The following is a 22,389-nucleotide window of genomic DNA, read 5'->3' on the forward strand; positions in this document are numbered from 1 at the left end:
AATAAATATTGTATTCAATGATAATTCTCACAGAATACATTAACATAATAAACCCAGTGTAAATAGTGCAATGTAGGGATCTTTGTGATGAAGATCCAATATTCATCCAAAAAATATTACCTATACATTGGCCTATAAAGATGTCTACATAGAAAAAGATTACACTTACCTGTTAACATATGCTTTGTATTTTCCACTTTCAAAGCAGTAGAAAATCTGGGTGTTGTTAGAGCTGCCTGGGAGCTAGGATCTTCTGCTTTTACACTGAAGAGAGTCATACATGTCCTAAATAATGTTGGAATTGACGCTCTTTCCCATTGTTGAATTGCTCTTTTCCGTCACATGAAGCAATTTAAACAGATTTGGATGCAATTGATCACCCCTAGGCATGTATCAATTTTTTTTGAGATGGTAGAACCAAACCCAGGTTCGACCTTCTGCAACTCTTCCTTGGAGAATGGAAAATAAACATATTCTACAGACTGTAAAAATGGCATTGATGCAAAACTGCACTTGGACTGGTGCAAGTTTTTCTAACGATTTCTGGTTGTTTATGTCTGCATATAGTTATCTGCCAAATTTATTAAAATCAACTAGAACTGGATTAGTTATTCAGACGGTTATAAGAACTATCTATTGATCTCATTTTTAAAAGTTGTGTATATGGACCCAATATCATTTTTTTGGAACATTATTTTTATACTATGAGGAATATGTAGGCATGTGCTTTTTGTACCCTTTTATGCTATCCATTTGGACATATTTTTTTCTTTTTTAAACCAAAAAAACCTAAAAGTAGCCGTACCCTATCGTATAATAAAGATGGTGGGGATTATGGCCTTTCTTTCCTTATTAGAAATGGAAAATATTACATTTGCATACGAAATTCAGATTTTTCAATTGAAAACAAGAAATTGCTTTAACAAACCTATCACGTTCTGTGTTCCTGCTACCAGAAAACAACCAAATCAACGAAATAGCATTTACAACACTAGACCATCTGCAGCTTAAATGCTTCTCTGATACTTTTGGATCTTTGCCAAGAAAAGTTAATTAATGGCTGACTCTGCCTCAGCAGCCAATCAGTGTCTTTGTACAATACAAAACCATCAAAAGCCAAAGAAATCCTTGGGGAGTCCAGTTCCCTCATTCACACTACTGTCAATCAACCAATAAAAACTATACTTTCCAAAGGTTAATGGGGGGATTCTGTCCTGTCATTACTCAAAAGGAAGCACATTTCTACAGAGAAATAAAGGTAATTTTGACTGACAGATATAAGTATATTCACAGTCTAACCAGAGATCAGGTAATGAAGATAAGAATCTTACTTTCAGGTAAAGACAACTACTTTGTGGATTATCAGCTAGGGTTTCAAGGATCCCTATATCCATTCACATCCAAGGGTACAAAACCGGCAGAAAAATGTAACTAAAGAACATTTGTTTTACCAGTAAAATATAGACAGGCTTACAGAATATTCATGGTCTATGATTATTCCTTTTTTTTTATAAAATACTTAAAAACAAATAAGTGTGTTTGTGATGTTCTACATGGGAGCTCTCTTTGTTTGTAAATGCAGGATTCTATTTGTGAAATATTTTAGTTATTTTATACGACAAAATCAATATGTTACAAAATGAGATTGCTGTCAACATGATATTGATCTAAAATGACTTCGCAATTAAAATCTCCAGTCAGGTATAGGCCCTATGTCATCAGTCATTTCAATATGGAGAGCAGATGAAGAAAAGCTGATGCAATGTCTTTTATTAAGATCACAGAAACACTTCTAAACAAAAATGTACTAATCCACTGGATTTATTATTAGTAAAAGTTTAAATGTTTGTTTGTTTTTTAATTAGCTATGCGAAGTCTGGTAGATTCAATATCCTTTTAGTGAAATATGTTAGTCATCCTTTACAACAAATCAATATGTTACAGCAATACATGGCATTCTGGGGATCACATGCTGATGAGCACTATGGCTTCTACTGTACTGCACTGAGAAGTGTAATGAAATTGATTTCATTTCCACAGCATTACATTAGATCGACATTGAGATTAAAACCCCGGTTCATGTTCTAATGCTCACTGAATTAACTTTTTTGGCATGTACTGCACCCCTGCATTTAAAGGTTTTTAGATAAATGTTGGAAGCATGTTTGCACCCAATGTCAATTTATACTATATACTGTCACACCAATCTCACCAATCTTACACTTAAAGGTGATCTCCAGCCTTAGCTGACTTCCCCAGAACAGGAATGCACAAATTAAAGTATGCTTTAATACTTAAAACAAAATAAATTGTACAGTAGATTCAGACATCTTTGCATACAACATGTTTGAAATGACCTTTTAGCCTAATAGATCAGTGCACACCAGAATGTTTTCTTTTTGGGCTGTAAGGAAAACGCATCCTGCACATTTGAAAAATGTTAAAATGCCCATAAGACATCTATAAATCCTTTTGAACGCTCAAATGCCCAATTTAAATAATGGGATATTATCGGCATTTTTGGCTGTGAATGTGTATGGGCATTTTAAAGCATGTGCGGTGTTATTAGTTTTTTTTTTCATACTCTACCTTCTTTCTGCCATAGTTTAAAATGCTGTTAGACGCTTATAAATAACCATACAGCTTTTGTCTAATTTTTTAAGCTTTATAACACCAGTGTAACCTTATACCATACTGGTAAGTAAAACTATACTATTTATCCCAAAAATATTTAAGCCTGCCTGACAAGCTAAAGTTTAAATTAGGTCATAAATATTCTTACTACATAAAATCAAGCAGCAGCAAATACATGTGGTGGAAATCTTCGTTTTTTCTACATCAGCCATATGAAAAAGTAGCAGCATTTATGAACATTTTGGAATAGTGTAAAAGGATAGAATTACCTATATACAAAGAAGGCTCAGAAGAACTGATAATTTTAATTAAAACTAATCAATTTTGTATTGGCAGAAAAAAAGATAAAAACATTATCTCAACATAAGGATATTTGCAAAAAAAACAAACAAACAAACATCCGGTATGGTTTATGATATCATCATGATGTATTTTCCTTACGTTCTTGGAAAGATGTGAAGAGCATTTGGAAATGACTGGTACGGCTGCCTTCATCCGCCCACATCCGGATTACTCCAAGTCCTGTACGCAGCATCACATCATTAGCAACCGTACTGCAAAATTTAGCTTTCAAATCTTCAACTGAACTGCTCCCATCATAAACAGCCACAAAGTTCCTTTTACATTCGTTTGAATTTTGCATTTCATAGTCCAAAAATCTTAAGTATATCTGGAATTAAAGTACATTTTGTGAGCACATCATGGCTATTACACATTGATTGAGCATTCAGAGTTCAATCAGTAAGTACTTCAATTATCTGCTATTCAAAGCAAACCATTTATTAAACTTCACAATCCTTTCATTATTTATGAATAGTGGGTACTTAATATTTGCAGGAAAAATGTTTCCCAAGAATGTCTCCAAATCTCTTTCTTGGAATTAATACAGATAAATGTTATGTCATTAAATATGTAGGCAACACAGATCATCTTAAAAGCACAGAATTACATTTACTTCTACATTTGAGCACGTTGACACTTACTGCCTGTAAGCAGTGAAACGCTTATGGAAAAAGAGGAGAAAGTATATGTTCTTGTGAAGATTGATAGAAAATGAAGAGAAAATTGTGGACTATTGGTCGTTTACCAAAAGTATTGGGCAGTGGAAAAAGACCTTATTTATAGAGTAAGGAACTGTAATGAAACTCATGCACTGGGTACAGATGATCATATCATCTTAAGAGAGACATTGATCATTTACTTTAACATGGATTGTCTAATATATGGTCAGCCTAACTTTGGAAAAAGACGTTGCCAATGGAAAAAAACACCATTCAGTAGATTTTTTACATTTAGAAAAAGCAGTGCAGAATATAAAGGAGAACGCAATATTAAAATTACCTATTTGCAAAATGTGAAAAAAGATTCAGTTTTCTAAAGGAGCTCAACCTGTTCTGTTGGCAGTGATGCCAATCCCTGCTTTCTTTAAAAGCTTGGTGCCCAGAGAATCATTTTTATGCATCAAAGTTTAATGAGTGCCGGACACCTGGTCCCTTCGAAATGTAGAAATTTCTGGTGCTGACTTTTAGGTCACTAATATGTCCTGCACTGATACAGGGGCTAGTGAGAGCTAACACAGTGTTCAATGGGGTGTTACTAATCCAGCATTTTCACAAATGTGTCAGATGAGGAGGATTCTCTAGTTAACAAAGAACCTAAACAGTGCAAAAATGCAGAAAGACAAATAAGCAATAACCTTTCTGCATTACAATGAACATCTATTTGCTCATTTCTCACTTTATAACAGGTTCAATTTAAACCCAGTTCTCCAACAAATACTGCTAGATCGGATTCAACTATTCAACTATATATAAAAATATAATTGGAAATAACATGTATTTAACAGCTGACTCAATAAGTAGCTCAGGGCCATTGCCACTAAATACCACTTTGTTTATAAACAATTTAAGGGAAAAAAATAATCAGTTTGTATTTACCATGAAACCCATTTGAAAGTTTTCAATAAAACTAACGCACATAATTCATTTAAAGCCACTGGAAGGGTCATTTCAATCAGAATTTAGCTCATATTAATTCTCAATACTATGATCTACAAGAGTTTTTGTACCACGCTATCTGGCAATATTTTGTACATCCATCTTCCTTCGTTCCTTTCTTTCTTTCTCTTTTCCCTCCAGCAATTTTGGTACCACATTTAGGGGCTTTGCAATCAGCTTAAAACTCATTGGCTATAGACTTTAAGGTTTTTGGCAAAATGTTTTCATTTTTAATAAACTTTTCACAAAAATAAATGTTCCAATTTAGCTCACTCCTACTTGTTATACTGAAAACCTCATAATTGGGATTCTTTCTCATTTTTGCGACATTTCCTCTTATATCTAGTGTCTAGTGGGACAGAAAGTACTGATTTAGCAAATAGAATCACAGCATGTAGCTGGGGGCCATATATCCAACATAAGTATATCACAAGTAGAAGATTCTTCAATCAAGTAGAAGGTTTTCAAGAGGGCAAAAATTGAAGTAACCTGGTAAACAGTTTTCATCTATGCGTATACGTTAATACGTATTATTTTAAATTTCCCACCAGGTTCCGCCCCGCAGGCTCATGGTCACACATCCCATGCCTGCCTGGCATCTGCGCCCCCTGGCCTTGTATATCGAAGTTCATACGCTGGGGATGCAAAAGCTGGGCTTGCATCACCAGGGGACGCAGATGCCAGGCAGGCATTGTCAGAGGATGCTGCGGGCTCGTAGGGACTACGTAAGCTTTCCATTTCCTTTTACAATTCCACCTGAGTGTTACTCTGGGTGACTGCTTTTGGTACGGAAAGTTAACCCAGAGCCATGCTTGGGATTACCGCCAGGGAGATTAAGGTAAGTGGGATTTTCTTCTTTCCTCTTTGTCTCTTTAAAATACAAACCCAGACCTTAAATAAAAAGAATGCCATAATACCATTATCCACCCCACAGCAAGCCTAATAGCTTTATATAAAAAAATAGCACCTCTCATTATGCAGATCCAGTGGACAAAAAAAGGTCACAGCACAGTCCTAATAGCATTTCTTTTCAAAATACATCAATACATTTCATATTCCTATCAATTACCTTTTTTATATAAATAACAAAAACTGACCTTAGACTTTGGTGGAGCCCGAATATACCATTTACAATCAACTGCCTCATTTGCAGAAGCCTTTCCTTCCTTAAGGATCTGCATGGATTCTATTATTCCTTCTGGTCCTCCCATTTCAAATTCACAAACTAAATTAAAATCAAGCAAAACATATTAAAATATGTTCTAAAGAAAATAGAAAACGTAAGAAGAAAGTAAAGAAGAAAGATAGAAAGGTCAAAATAGGTTCACTGACCAATTACTCTGAAAAGCAAACTGTGTACTTACCAGGTAAAGGTTTAAGAACTCCAAGATCTTTAAAATCTGGATCTATTTAGAAAACAAAAAACTTAAAGTATGAGTATGTAACAATTAATATAACAAAAATAGCATTTGTATACAATGTTTTTTATAACCCTATTCAATGAGTTGATCAATATTTTGCTTTCACAATTCCACAGTAAAAGAGCCAATAACAATTTTCTGCTTCCAGTTTGGCAATTTTTAAAGATATTGAGGAGAATCTCTTATGACTCTGGTAGGCAAAAAGACTGACTTTTGGGGAACACAAACAAGGAGGAGAGTAGGAGAGGAGGAATTACCACTGAAAGAAACCTGAAAGGAAATGTCAGATAGGTAGGAAGCTATCCAAGAGGGAGCAGTGTCACTGATACCAATGCAGTTTATGATTAGATAGAAAGTAGAGAGAGTTTTGTCAGGATTAGGTAACCAATGTTTGAAGGCCGAGGGGAAAATACTAGAGGGAAGGGGGAGGTTAAATATTTTGGTTATTGTAGAGGCCAGGGTGGAGGAGTGGGCACGGAGATGAGAGAAGAGAGGAAACCTCATCAAGACCAAGAGGGCTGAAGGAGGTTAGTGATTATTGACAGTGGGAAGGGTTGGATATAGTTTGAGTCGTATGGTGAGCAGAAACACTTCTCATTTTGATGATTTTGACTTTAAAGTGGATGGTTATGGTTATGGTTAAGTGGATGGCAGAAGTAATATTGGCTGTAGTGAGTATGTATACAAAAATACTCATTGCTTCATCTGAACTTGATGTGCACTATGAGAAAGTAGCCAAAAATTACATATGCAAACAAAAACACGCCAATTAAAATCAAACTGAATTTTAAAACCAAAGTTGTAACAAGTAGTATAGCAACAAAGCAATCGTTATATTACATTTTACAGATTTATATTTTATTGTTAAATTAACAAAATGACAACAACAAAAGTAATAAATGTCAAATTTACAAATGCAGAAAAGCATTCTTGCCTCCCACAAGCAAATTGAAATGTCTGCAATGCAGATAAATAAATGCTGACATTTTTTATATCACATATTGTATTACAAATGTATAAAAATGCCAGGGGCTATTATTAATGAGGTTTTTGTAAGATAATTAGATATACATTTAAAAATGGTATTTCCATGTAAATAACCTCATCTTCTTCCTTTAAAATGTATTTTTGTGTTCAGTTTGTAATTATATTTGTACTTGGGGGTATCTGCCTGGTGCCTGCTTTGCATAGCTGCTGAAAGGTTCTGATTTACTGCTCATTCTCATAATGCAAATGTAAAAGTCAGCTGACTCACTGACAACGAGGCACTTTCCATGTGACTTATACCTTGAGCCAAGGCTTTAGAAGATACACTTTCATCAGTGAACCTGGGTGATCCAGCAATCCCAGAATGGATCTGGTTCAGGATTGAACACATTTGCTATCAAAATACTTTTAGGAAATCCATTCCTGACTGTCTGGATCACCCAGGTTTATTGATGAATGTCTTCCCCAGCCTTGGAGAGCTTTTGTAATTCAGGCCCTTTATGTTAACAGTTGTAAAGCAGATAGGGATTCAAACTCAACAACTATTAACAACCTGCTTGTGTTAGCCTACAGTCCTTCTATACGTTGTATATACACATATATATAACCAGCACAGGTCTACCAAGTTCAGCCTTTCAGATTCAAACAGGATCTAGTCATTACAATGTAAAACCACTGATAAATCCATAACCACATTTCTCACTGTAATAAATTGTAAAACAAAGTCAAAAAGTTTTACAAGTTTTCTATATTTTAACAAATGAATACAAATCATGCACATGCAAACTAAGTAAATTTACTAAAACATTCCAGTTGCTGCAAATTAATACAAATAGGGACTGTAGGTTTGTTCTTAAGTTGAATTTGTATGTAAGTTGGAACAGGTACATTTTTTAATAAATACAATTAGGACAGGTGTTTGTCTCAACATATTGTTAGGTAGCGTGGTGTCAGTTACTTTATAAAATCCTCACAGTAAGTTAATCACAAACAAAGCAAAAAAGAAAACTTTATGGATCCTAGACATTCATTAACTTGTGGACCAAGCAGTGCTTTCATATGCAAAAAAAAAAAACAACTGCAGAGTTTATCTTGGTCATTAAAGAGTTAGAAGAGGTTGTAGAAAAAGCTAACCCCCCCAAGATCACGGACAACCTCAGCTGTGTTTAGTAAAAGATTGTTTCTGCAAGTCATGCAAACCACCCCTTCCCTCATGCAGCCTCCATTTTGCACACGAGGGAGTGTTTGGGGAAGAAAGATTTGTTGATGAAAAGAAAAAGGTACTTTTTACTCAAACTGGTAATTTAATTTATTAATGCTAGCAAGTCTATGGGAAAGCAAAAAAAAAAAAAAAAGAGGTCAACTGCAGTTGAAAAACATCTATCAATGGTTTCAGAATAAGCTTAAACTGATAACAAGCTGATGTTATCCACACAAGCCCAAAGGCTATCAGCATAGGCCCCTAATGATGAATGGCTGCTTCTATCAGGCAATAGCAGAAACTGAAATCTTTGAACCCATGTGTTGGAGTTAAAGTAAGAAATCTGAAAACCTGAACACCTAAGATAGCTAGGCTAGGTAATGATATGACATGAAAAAAGGGGCCAATAAAATTTTGGACTAAAAAGTAATCAATTATATTATATTCTTGCTGGTAGTGATTTTTCTCATCAAATACATAGTCATGTGTCAGGAGCAAGTGATACTGTGAAACACCTGCTTGCAGCCCCGTGGTCCCTGGACTTTTGGTTTAATGTGACTCTAGTCTCAAGAAAATGTGCTTTAAAATAATTTATTCAACAAAAATATCAACGGATGTAGTGGTATTGTGTAAAACATAGATTATATTTTTGACCACTCCTTTTTTTTCTTGCATAAACTGTGCAATGCATATTCTACAAAACAACATACACAATATAATTTTATTCAGGAACTGACCAGGTCAGCCCTCTAGGTCTTCTTTGAGCCATTGCTTGGTGGATTTGCTTTTGTGCTTTAGATCATTAATATGTTAACAAAAATCAATTTCTAATTCAATTTTCATACAGATGGCGTCCCATTCTCAACAAGCACAGCTTGCTATGATGCAGAATTCATAGTTTACGTGACTGCAGGCTGCTCAGACCCTAGAACAGAAATGGTACCCAAACCATAATATTTCCACAACTTGCACTACAATGCTGCATCAAACAGGTCTACTGTTATGGATAAATTAGTAAGGCTTTGAAATATTGCTAAATATAGGGATGCACTTAGCTTTTCCATATTTAGGCACTGTTTGAATGTACAGTCATGAAAAAAGAAAGTACACCTTTTAATTCTTAAGTTTTTCACATTAGGGCAATAGAAATACATCATCTAGTCCTTGGCAGGTCTTCACAGGTAAATACTACCTAAGATGGACAACAACAACACGGATAGACACTGGACAATGACATATGGCGCATTATCATTATTTATGTAACAAAAACTAAAACAAACAAGTCAAACTACAGAAGCACTGTGTGAAAAATGAAGTACACAATTATCACTTCCATATCAGTTAGGAAGTTAAGTAGCAGCAGGTGATGCTAATTAAATACATGTTATTAATTGATGATCAACAAATGTGGCCACCTCTATAAAAGTAGAAGTTTTGACGGATTACTGCTCTGGAGCATTTAGGTGTGTGTTAACACATTGTCACGAAGGAAAGACATCAATGGTACTAGAGAAAAAAATACTTGCTGCCAGTTATTCTGGCAGGGGCTATAAGGATATTTCCAAACAATTTGACATTTTCATTCTACAGAAAGAAAGATCACTCACAAATAGAAAATATTCTATTTTCCCTATCTTCCCAGGAGCGGACATTATAACAAAATCACCCCAAGGACAGACTTTGTAAGTCTTAGAGAAACTGTAAAAAAACCTAAGAGTTACATCTCAGATGCTACAGGCCTCAGTTAACATGTTAAATTTCCATTGGACTGATGGGAGGAAACTGGAGATGTTTGGCCTTAATGCCTGGTGTAACATTTAATTAAAACCCAACACAGCATATGGGTACAAACCCCTCATACCATCGGTCCAGCACTATGGTTGATATGTGATGATTTAGGTTTGTTTTGCAGTCTGAGTCTAATATGAGGCCATCTGTGCGACAACTAAAACTTGGCCAAATATGGTTCATGCAGCAGGACAATGATCTCAAGTACACCGACAAATCTACCACAGATTGGATGAGCCAGTCAATTTCCAGACCTCAACATAATTGAAATGCTGTGGTAAGACCCTAAGGGAGATGTGATGCTCACAAATCTTAGGGATGTTGTAAATAAGAGTAGGCCAAAATTCCTCTACAATGATTTAAGAGATTGATAAAGTCAAACATTTGATAAAGTCACAAGTACCACAAGTTATTCCTCCAATGTTGGTTCTACAAGGTTTTGAATCATAAAGTATACTTGTTTTTCACACATGGCTTTATGATTTTACCTTTATTCTTGTAAATAAATGATGAGACCGTGTAGTTTGTTTATTTGTTGTGTGTTGTTTTGTGCTTCAGGTTAGATTTAAATCATTTTAAAATAAGATAAGGACCAGATGATCATTTATTAATTCCTGATACATAAAACTATAAAAAGAGCTGAAAGAAAGAGGATGCACTATCTTTTGTGCATGTACACCTTTTTAAAACACTAACACAATTATAAGAAAATATTCAAACATTGGTTTTATATATATATATATATATATATATATATATATATATATGAATTTTTTAAACAATTTGCATACAATATATTCCTAATAAACAATAATAACTGATTGATCTATCAGCTTTAAAGTCCTTTTGATTAAGAAATAATTGAATGCAAATTATGAAAATAAACAAAATGGAGGAATAACAATACCTAGGTAAGAAATTTGTTCAAAGAGTGTGAAAGTATGAAAGATATTTAATCAAGTTGCTTATCCCTGATACTTTGCTTTTATGTGCCCTTGTCTGACCACATTTTTCTATTATCATTATAATTGATTTAATAAGAGCACTACAGTTGACCTGTTGGCTTTGAGGGCGTGCACTGACTGTGGTATAGTCAGCACCAATTTGCTTTAATAATAATCAAGAATACAACTAAGGATCTTTAAGTACAAAATTCATAAAGGTGCCACTACTAATTTGTTAATACTAACACTTGCTTTATTATTGCGTAGTAATATACACTCTTTTAGTTTGTTGTTTATTGATAATAAAGTTTTAGGTTTACACAGCTTATATGAAATTGGGAACAATAAGGGGGCTCCCTGAAATATAACATTTACTGAAAAGAATGAAAAGTTATGTAAATCAATAACAGGGTTTTTTAGTTTGCTTTTAAATACATTGGGCCTGATTTATTAAAGCTCTCCAAGGCTGGAGAGGATACACTTTCATCGGTGAAGTGGGGTGATCCAGCAAACCTAAAAATGGATTTCATCAAAATCATTTGCCATTTGCTAGCAAATGTTTTAAATCCTGGACCTGATCCACTCCAGGTTTGCTGGATCATCCAGCTTCACCAATGAAAGTATATCCTCTTTAGCCTTGGAGAGCTTTATTAATCAGGCCCAATGTTTGCAGGCATGCTTGTTGATGCACCAGAGACCGATGGTCAAGTTGCTGCATGGACACCTTGGAGGTTTGTAGCTTGGACAGCTGTATACATGCTCAGTAGCTTTGTTTTCCAAAGATAGACATGCTTTTTGATTAATAGCTGTGATAGAAGAAAGTAGAAATCTGGAGCCCTGCCAGATGTATCTGTAGAAAGAACACCTTACTGTATATATACATAATTTTAATCTCATTAATAAATGTATTGCGTTCTCTAATAATTTAATAGATTATAATAGGATTTTAGGTAATATACAGGTCACAGCATGCCTAACAGCTATTTTACTGATATTTCCATCATAATCTTGGACCTGTGGTTATCTGTTAGGTACAAATCTACTAAATAAATAGGAGAGACAGGAAAGGAGGCTTTTGAAGGGCAAACATCAAGCCTCCCCTTACCCCTGAGGAAGCCCTGTGGGGGAAACGTGTTGGGTGGGAAACCTAACTGCTACTGCAAATTCAGTATGAAGGATCACAACATTGCTAGTTCAGATTTTAAAATTAGTGTACCAATGTTAGCCTAGGGTTTACTAAGTGAACTTTTGTTCCAAGTTTTAAATATGTCTCAATTTAATAAAATTGAGTGATTTTAAATGAAATTACCTTGCCCTTCAAAAGCCTGTCTTTCTCTCTTCCTCTCTGTCCTATACACAATATGTATCTTCAGGCTGGGCAGATAGGAGTTAACTCCATCTTCACATAATGTGGGGTCATCCCTTTTGGTGGAACTACTAAATAAATACTATTATAAAGTTTTATTTTTGGGTTACCATCATATATACCAATGTTTAAAACATTATAAAACTCTCAATTTTAAAAATGGAACATGGAGTTCATATATACTCATAGATATTGATTTACAGTAAACTAGAATAGGTAATGCATTCTAAAAAAAAATAAATCAAAATAAATTATCCACTCATGGCAGCTGGCACAGATTTTAAGTATCCTCGTCCTTATCGCAGTTGTTAATCAATAGCAAGCTAGTAGCCAAAAGTGTTTGTATATTCCTGATTAAGTATTAGTAAGGTACAAAAGCTGTGGATCAGGACAGTATTGTGCAAAGTGTAGAAACAGTGCAAACTATGGTTGTGTTTGGTTTGCAATGTATGGCTACAGTAATAACATTGGGTTTGATTTACTTATGAGTTAATTTGTACACTAAGCAAAGTAAATTGTCCATCTGCTTGGTAAATAAGCCAAAGCTCTGACTACTTAAAGCATCATATCACTTGCAAAGTATTCACCCTGCATTCACGAAGGTAAACTACTTATCCTTTAAAATGTCTCATCTTCACATATATGCTCAATGGCAAAGCATAGTCTAGAATTAATGTACTTTTTTGACAGCAAATAATTTTTCCTGGCACACCTCCAATGCAGGGCAGTTGGAGCAATATCTTTTTAATTGTACAGTATGAACTATGACATTAAATGTTGCAAGGGTTAACTGAAATCTATACCACATTTTAATTAATGCTCCTATTATTGTAATGAATGATTTTAAATAATTTGGCGATATTTTTACCTCTTAAGACTCACAGACATGGACAACCTTTTTTTTTTTTTTTGAGGGCCTTAAAAAGCTTTTTTGATCTCGGCATAATAACCCCACACACAAAAATAGCAAAGAGAACACCAGACTCTAGTTATCAGAGGACTAAATAAAACAGGTTCCATTTGCATGCTCCCTAGGGAGGTTCTAATCAATGACAGCTAATTTTGAACATCTGATTTTAATGTATTTAATTTGAAGTGTTGGTAAATGTACCAGTGTAATGACTTTTTTCAGTGTAACAAATCTGCATTTTGTTAATTTGGATTATGAGAATTAAAACACTATGTCAGTTTTATGTGTCATTTCTTTAAGTATACTACCTTTATCTGTAGACACTGTTTGAATATCGTTATACCATTTGCTTGTTTAAATGCTAAACATGCTAAATTTTGCTTTTTTCTAAATGCATTAGGCTACATACACACACGCAATAATTATCGTTAGAAAACAAATGATTATTGACAGATCAAGGATTATTTACGAATATTTTTGAACGATTGTATAATGCACGATTCTGTATATGCTATAACGATACGATCATTCAAATATTATCCACCAATAATGTACACACAGATCCGAGTGGTAAACTAAATCTTAGCTTTCCAACGTACCCATCACCCAGCCTTCCTCCTGTCAACTAACGCAGAGAAACCATTTGACAGAATGGACTGGCAATTCATGATGCAAACTCTGCAGCATATTGGATTAGGGGAAAATATGCGATCTTGGATTGGTTCATTGTACACCCAATCGATAGCTTCAGTCCGAGTTAATAGATTTTTATCTGAACCTCCACCAATTTCTAATGGCACGAGGCAGGGATGTCCCCTGTCCCCGTTGCTCTTCGTACTGACCCTTGAGACCCCTGCAGACTGACAAATCAGAACATAAAGGTGCGGATGATCTCATTTTCTACCTGTCTAGCCCTGTGGTGTCTCTACCTAACCTCATGCAGAAGCTTAAAACCTATAGTCACCCGATTAACTTTAAAGTGAACATCTCAAAATGCACAGTCCTCAATCTTACCCTACAGGAGACACACCGGGCACAAATAGCTGCCTCCTTTCCTTTTAAATAGGCCACTGGTTCAATTCGTTATCTGGGGGTCCAACTAACCGCTGAGATAGACAAACTTTTTCCACTGAATTTTACACCTATGTTACAAAATTATCTAACGATCTTCACCAGTGGATCTCCCGTAGCTTTTCTTGGTTTGGGTGTATCCAGATCCTTAAAATGAACATTCTCCCGAAGTTTCTTTACCTCTTCCAGTCACTCCCTATCAATGTCCCTAGCTCCTTTTTTAAACAACTGCACACCAAATTATTTAAATTTATCTGAGGCAATAGGAATCCAAGACTGAATAAGAGACTTATTCTGGCATAAACATGTTGGAGGTATGTGTGTCCCTAACTTTTCTTTATATTATGCAGCCTCCCATTTAGTGTGAATTGTGGACTGGTGCACATGCATGGAGAGTAAACAGTGGGTCCATATGGAACAGAGCTTCTGCACTACCGAAATGAGATATCTCCTATGGGTACAATTCTCTCTGAGATAGATGGTGGGAAACCACAACTTGATAAAGGCAACATGTAATATTGGTAGCAAATATTTCCAAATTGCAGATAGTTCCCCCCAGCCCAGCCCTTTACCACCCATCATTAGGAATCCTGCTTTTAATCCAGGAATAGAAGATAAGAGATTTCTCGTGGTACGAGAAACCGGCCTAGACAGGGCAGTAAGTTTCCTGGGAAGGGACCATTGGTATTTGATGGAGGATCTCAGATCCACTGACCTTACCCTTCGGTCTTGACTTCTGGAGGGCAGCGCAATTATCGCACTTTTTGCGATCTCTGCCACCTGCACCTACATTTAGGAGATCTCTGTCAGTCTTTGAGAGACTTTGTGCTGGGAAAGAAGATTGCAGACATGCTACTTTCCTGATTTACTCTATGCTGAATAAACCACCTAGTGAGTTCTCACCCTCTTTTCTGGCCTCTTGGGAGAGTGAGCTGGGGAGGACTCTCACCCCCTCCCAGTGTAAACAGAGTATACGCTCGGCACATCAGACGTCAATACACAGCGGAGTGCTGGAGACAAGATAATGACTAGATGGTATCTGATCCCTTTTAGGTTACACACAATATTCCCGAAAGAGTCTGAGCTGTGTTGGAGGTGTGACGGGGCCACAAGATCCATGCTTCATATATTTTGGTCTTGCCCGGCCCTGAATGGTTTTTGGACCTAGGTCAGAGGGGTGTGTCGGAAAATGTCTGTCCAGGAGATCCCGGAGGACCCAACGTTTTTTCTCCTCCACCTGAATGACTGGCTGCAGAAGGTATATAAGAATTTGGTGCTTGGACACCTCCTAAACGCAGCCAAGACCTGTATACCGGGGCTCTGGAAAAAGACAGAACCCCCCACTGTTAAGCTCTGGCTTCACAAGGTTAATGAAATTATGTTGATGGAGGATCTCACTTCTAGTATATATGATAGAACCAAAAAATTCCTGTCTACCTGGGCCCCATGGATAGCGTTCCAGGAATCTGATGAATATAAGGGCTTACTAGGTGCCTGAGGTGTTCAATATTATGACTGTTTCCCCACTACGGTTCCCTCCCTCCCTTTCTTTACAGGTAATATTCTATCTGGACCGAACCGAGGACACTACAACTAGGACTTTTTACACTCCCCCCTTTTTATTACCTTTTTTACATTTTTTATATTTTGCTACTACTCTGGACTCCTTGAACTTATGTATCTTTGAGACACTCCCCCCACTCTGTTTTGACCCCCCCTTTTCCTCTGATGTCCCCTGAATATTTCCCCCTACCCCCCTCAATTGGTTTATAATGTTGTTCTGTACTGTTTTAATGTGTTAAAAATAAAAATAAAATGTTTAAAAAAAAAATAATGTACACACAGATGATTAAACAAACGATTAATGGCCAATCGTCTGATAATCGTTACAAAAAAAGTACATAATGACTGGCCAGCGACATTCCTCGTTCATCGCGTATATTTACATGACTATTACCCCAATTTTTAACCTGGCAATAACACTGAGCCCACGTCAACTCAGGGCTCGTTAAAAAAAAAAAAAAAGATCACAACATCAAAATAACCGACCGGTTAACAGTCAATATTTCATTAAAATGGCACCTCTAAAGAGATGGGTTATATTTGGGCAGCAAGTAAGAAGACAGTTATTGAAAGGATGTGCTAGAAAAAGAAAATATAGGCAAGCATAAAAATCTGAGCAAATTTAACAAGGCTAAAATTATAATGACCAGAAAACCCAGTATGAAGTGTGGTCCCATGAAGGACAACCAAAAAAAGGGTCATGGGTGCCAAAGGTCCAATGCCATAGAACAAAATCTATAGCACAATGGGGGTTGTGTAGACACAGACTACAGTTGCCATGATGATCCCTGGAAAAAAGTGCCTACAGTGGGCACATAAGTGTCGTAAAAGCATCAAAAGCAATTGTAAAAGGTGGCCTGGTCTAATGAATCACGTTTGCTTAAAGATTATGTGCATTGTATATCTGGGTATGTAATGAAAAAACTGATTCTAATTTATGAAGGAAACTAGTGCCTTAGTGGCAGATACAACAGAACACCTTCAAAAGTCTTGTAGAGTTCAAGCCAAGGTCGGAGGTATGGAAGGTGTTTTTTATGTTTAGGCTGATCAGTGCATTTACAAGGGTATTTTGCATGTTCAGCTTGGTTCCCCTGGCTTTTACTACACCATTTATAGAAGCAACAACTGGTTCCGTCTTTCTTTAGCAGTCATGTCTTTACCCAACTACCCATCCAGTTCATGTATTTAACCAACATCATCACTTACATTGCAAGACCAGCAGCCTCCTATGGTCCTTTACTCAGCCTGCTCACAGGACCAGGGAGCCATATGTCATGGAAACAAAGTTTATGGTAAGCAATAATCTCTATTACACAAGTCCTAAACCTAACACTAAAGCCTCCATATATGGGTGAAAGGGTATCTTTAGCCTGCATATAAGTATAGGTAACCTAAATCTAGTCATGATCTAGTCAAGAACCTAAACTTTTATCTATTACCTCAATATTGAAACCCTAAGGTAAGCCCCAAATTGTTTCCACAAACGGTAATTTTAAAGTTTCACTACTTTAGCCCAATTATCAAATTGATAACAAAGATCAATCCACTAGTAATAGTTTTATCAGTAATTTTTTATGGTTTCTAGAAGATTTGTTGGTGATAGGTTGTCTTCTTTTTAGTAACTTTTGCCTCACTGGGTTGTAAGAGATTCTTTGGTCTAGGACAGCAGTCGTCAACTGATGGTCTGCGAGAAAATTTTGGTGGTCCGCGGCCCTGGCCGGTGCACCCCCCAGTGGGGTCAAGAGAACTACCATGCTGAGGGGGTGCACCGGCCAGGGCTGCGGACCATGTCCCCCATTTGAATTGCAGGTTCTAGGCAGTGGGTGATTTGTGTCTGTGGACACAACCTGCCCACTCTCCCATTGCAGGCTCAGACCTGCGATGGGAGAGTTGTTGGGTTCTGGCACCATGTTGTCACTCTTGGGGAAGTTTCTTCCCCTGAGTGACACACGGCTCCCCGAGCATGCGCCGTCCGGAGCCCGTAAAATTAGTGGCCTGTATTAAAGCGGATCTAAACCCCTATACTCTATACTATATAGTTACTACTAAACTCTATCTTTTATTTTTTGCTGTAATCTCCAGCCATCTTGATCAATCCAGGTGCAAGGTTCATTCAGTCCTAGCAACCACTGGGGAAGCCATGATTGCCAGGTACCCTGGAAACCAATGCTGGGTTGACAGTTCAACAGAGAGTTCAGGCAGATAAAAATGCTTTTTGCAGAAGGGACATAGCCTGTCCCTTTCTGAAAATAAAGTCCTGGCTGATCACAAGTTTTTTAAAGTGGAACTTTAGTTCTGTTTTATCAGGCCTGAAGTGACCCTGATTTGCTAATCCAATAACATCAACCTCCTAAGTTTTTTTTGGGGCTTGGCACACAAACTACAAAATCAACAAAATTTAAGAGCTTCTACTAAGGATTTAATCAGTCAGCTTAATCTAATCGTATGTGACAAAACATTTTGCTGCAGGTCTTTATTAGCATGCTGTTAGTGTGAGCAACATGTTACATAAAAATTAAATGACAAGGATCTGGAATGAAAATATTATTTTTTTTTATATGTTGTCTTATAATAATTTAGCCATCTATACAGTTAGATGACATCAAGCTATTACATTAAGTTGCATATAATCCACCTGGGTATGTGGATGAAAGGTGCAATGGTGAGTGTGCATCCCTGATTCTACTAACAGCTAAAAATAAAAAAAGTCAAGTATTTGGTAATATCATCAACAGAGAACAGTCCATGAAGGTCACACTGAATATAATTCTATGATCTAAAATAAAATATCATTTAAAATGTTATTTCTGAAACAAATTTATTTGTGTATCTTGTTTCCAAGAAATGTCAAAGAAAACAAATGATTTTCATGGTGCAGCTATAATTTGTTTTTTTAATCTTCTAAGGTTAATATTATCATTTATTTATTAACTTTTGCCCATAAATTTAATTTATCTGCTTTAGTTAAAAAATATGATTTTTTATTATTACAATTTTTTTAACAGAAGTACAAAGAAGCAAATATTTGGGGAGCTTATAGAGTAACAACAAAAACTCCAAATAATGGATTAAAACAAAAATTATACATATTTCATTAAATATTAAAGCAACAGAAACAGTGCCAAATATATAGTCTTGATTACCATCCTATTTAAACTCCTTCTTTTCTCTCTATTCACACTACTAATAGCATAAATCTAAAAACTGCATATTTCATATTAGATATTTTATGAGTTATGAGTTCGTTCCTCACTTTTAGAAACCTAGTTTCCATTTTTATAATGCCTTATGTATTTAAAGGGAACATGTTTCTAACAGTGTTATTCTTTTTAGCTAATTACCACTTTTTATACATATTGAGGAGATACAGGAGGTGATGATACCACATAGTTACATAGTTAGGTTAAAAAAACAAAAGGGAAAAAAAACATCCCAGCTAAAATGCTATAGACCTAACTGATCCACGAAGGCAAAACAGGCTTAAAAAGCATGGTCCAATTTGCTCCAACAGGAAAAAAAATCCTTCCTGATCCTGTGAGGCAATCAGATGTTCCCTAGATCAACAATCTCTGTTGTCCTTACTTTAAAACTTTATTATTCAGTTATATTCTGTGAGCATCTAGGTTTTTCTTAAAGTAGTACATTAAAATTGCTAAAACTTCTTCCTGAGGGAGGTTTTTTCACATTTTCATAGGCTCTACTGTGATGAATCCCTTCCTTATGTTGTGATTAAACTTCTTTCCTTCAGACACAGAGTGCCATCCCATCCTTTGTAATGACCTTAACGTGAATAATTGTGAAGTAAGTTCACACTATGGCCCTGATTTAATAAAGCTCTCCAAAGCTGGAGAGGATACACTTTTATCAGTGATGCTGGGTGATCCAGCAAACCTGGAATGATTTTCCTAAAAGTCATTATCTATGTGTTAGCAAATGTTTTCAATTCTGGACCAGATCCATTCCAAGTTTGCTGGATGACCCAGCTTCACTGATGAATTGTAGTCCCTCCAGCCTTGAAGAACTTTCATAAATCAGGGTATTTATTGTTTAATATTTATGTTTATTATTTGAAAGTCCACAGGCTAGAATCCAATCCACCAAAGTGTATTCACAAAGAATATGTAGTTCCACAATGCTAGACCAGAAAAGTAATTTGTAGTTCCCACAATCCACAGATAGAAACTGGGTTCTTTCTGCTTTTCAGCAAACCATTTACTCACAGTTATTTTCTGACAGCATTGTCTATGCAGTTTATTAGCATCTATGGCCATTTAAATGCTCAGTAGCAACACTGAAAAAAAGAAACAGTGCTGTCGATGTAGAACAGTCAGAACCACTATTTAGCCAATTACTGTACATGTTTTGCCAAACAGGCAACACATAATATAATAATACATGTATGTTTCTATAAGTCAGATAGTGTGCATATTTGAATCCTCTTGGCCAGTGGTCGCCAACCTTTTGGACGTCACGGACTACAAATTTCACAGACTCCAGGCTGTACATGTGCGTGGAGCCGTGTGTCACTCAAAGGGGAAGACACTGATCTATACGGGAAACATGGTCCGTGCCTCTCTGGCCGCTGTGCCCCCCCAGTGACTGCTGCCCTTGGCAATGATGATCATTTTATCCTAGAGTGAGTGTGTGTGTGTGTGTGTGTTGGAGAGACATAGTTGTATTAGCAGTAAAAATGAAACAAATAGCTAATTGTGTTCAAATATATATGAAGTCATAAAATTTAAAGAATGCTATAATGTTCTAATACCAAATCACCACTTATTACCTTTATCTTTCCATTTACTTTTTTAGGAATGAACATTAATGAACAGCTTAATGTTCAATGTGTGGAAGATTTAGAAAGAACAGGTTAAGTCCTTTGGTGCAAGAAGTGCACATGGTGTTTTTCCAGCAATGAAAAACCCTCCTATTCACTTTAGGCTAAAACACTGCAACATTACCAAGTTAATAAAAAAGTTGGTATCTCCTTAGTATTCAATAGGACTAACAGTGTTAGTTTGTGCAATTTATTTAACAGGATTTATATAGTGCCAACATATTATGCAGTGCTGTACATTAAATAGGGGTTACAAATGACAGACAGTGACACAGGAGGAGGAGATGACCCTGTCCAGAAGAGCTTACAATCTAGAAAGTAATTTTCCTTGGCATTAAGCATAAACTCCCACCAGTGCCTGACACTGAGTTTTTATCAGTCCTTCATACAAAATTATTTATAATAGAATAAAAAATGTTTTGAGTTTCCTTCCTACTACAAAGAAACATCAGCTTTAGAATCAAATAGGTGAATTTACTGGGATGGCCAGTCCTAAAAAAAGATACCAGTCAAACCTTTGCCATTTGCATTTGATTATTTTCCTTGCAGTGGAATGACTGAGTTCAAATAGTGTGGTGTTATTTTTAACAGACTCAAAGATATCCAAAACTTGTCTTTCTGACAACCTTAGAAAACGCTTTAGATTTTGACATCACACATAATAAAAGCAAAAATAACACTATAAATATGTGAAGTTCAAAGCCCTGAAAGGAAATTACGTTGGAAATGTTCTTTCATGATTGATTCCAGAGAGATGAATGAATGAGTGCTGTTCACAAAGAATCATTTTGTTCTAAGGAGGAGGAAGGACAAGTGAGAGGCACACCAATATGCTCTCCTCCAAATGAGTAAACAGCAATCCACAGGGGATCGCTGTACAATAGTCAGATTTATGCCCAAAACTAGCACGACTATGCACTATGGGTGACTAATATCTATTTTCTGATATACCTTTTTAATGCATTTTGAGCACCTCCGTGTACTGAATTATTTATCTGCATTTGTACAATCCATCAGTAAAAGGTAAATTTAGACAGGGCAACTGAATTGTTTGCATTGTGCCCATAGCATATCCTTCAAATTTTATCTGACAACTTCATTTTCAACAAATTCTTACTGAATAATCACAGGATTGCAAACATTGATCTTGACGGGAGTTTGGTGGTTTATGAAAATTATCTAAAATATACTTGGTCTATAAGTGAACTACAAATATGCAGCAAATTAAATTGCAGCTAATGGTCTCCCAAAAATGTTGTTATGATATAGCTCTAAACGAGAATGGCTAAGCTTACAACAATGCAGTATGACCTTCTTTACAGAACATTGAATGACTGCCAGTATTTTTTAAATTCTTGTATCAAGCAAAAGCAGAAAATATTACTCTCGACATAATGCTTTTAGCCTATCTATGTCACTCTTGAGAGTGTGACTTTTGTTTGCCACAAAAAAAATTTGTCTAATGCCAGTTCACTTGTAGTATGTAGTCTATTAGAGAGTACCACTGGCCTTTTTTCTCAGGGTAAAAAACTGCTTAACAGCTTTGCTGGAAGGTCCTTGCTGATTATATTTTTCACAGTGAAAAAAGTCAAATGTCATCTGTCAGATATGCTTGCAAGTACCAAAAAGGGCAGCTTGCCAGTGTAATTTTCCGAGAACATGGTCAGTACTCG

General features: G+C 36.0%; 1 protein-coding gene across 2 annotated transcripts in view; it reads right to left on the bottom strand.

Annotated features, from left to right (window-relative positions):
• Window positions 1-22,389, bottom strand: part of NETO1 (neuropilin and tolloid like 1) — an 81,516-nt gene that overhangs the window by 18,698 nt on the left and 40,429 nt on the right. For both annotated transcript variants that reach the window (XM_072411508.1, XM_072411507.1), the window contains exons 5-7: window positions 5,996-6,037; window positions 5,729-5,856; window positions 3,076-3,304 (exon numbers count right to left, since the gene is read on the bottom strand). In XM_072411508.1, coding sequence (XP_072267609.1) covers window positions 3,076-3,304; window positions 5,729-5,856; window positions 5,996-6,037 — 399 coding nt within the window. The remainder of the gene's footprint in view (window positions 1-3,075; window positions 3,305-5,728; window positions 5,857-5,995; window positions 6,038-22,389) is intronic.

The sequence above is a fragment of the Pyxicephalus adspersus genome, chromosome 5 (genome assembly GCF_032062135.1).
Source record: "Pyxicephalus adspersus chromosome 5, UCB_Pads_2.0, whole genome shotgun sequence".
NCBI classification, from domain to species: domain Eukaryota; kingdom Metazoa; phylum Chordata; class Amphibia; order Anura; family Pyxicephalidae; genus Pyxicephalus; species Pyxicephalus adspersus.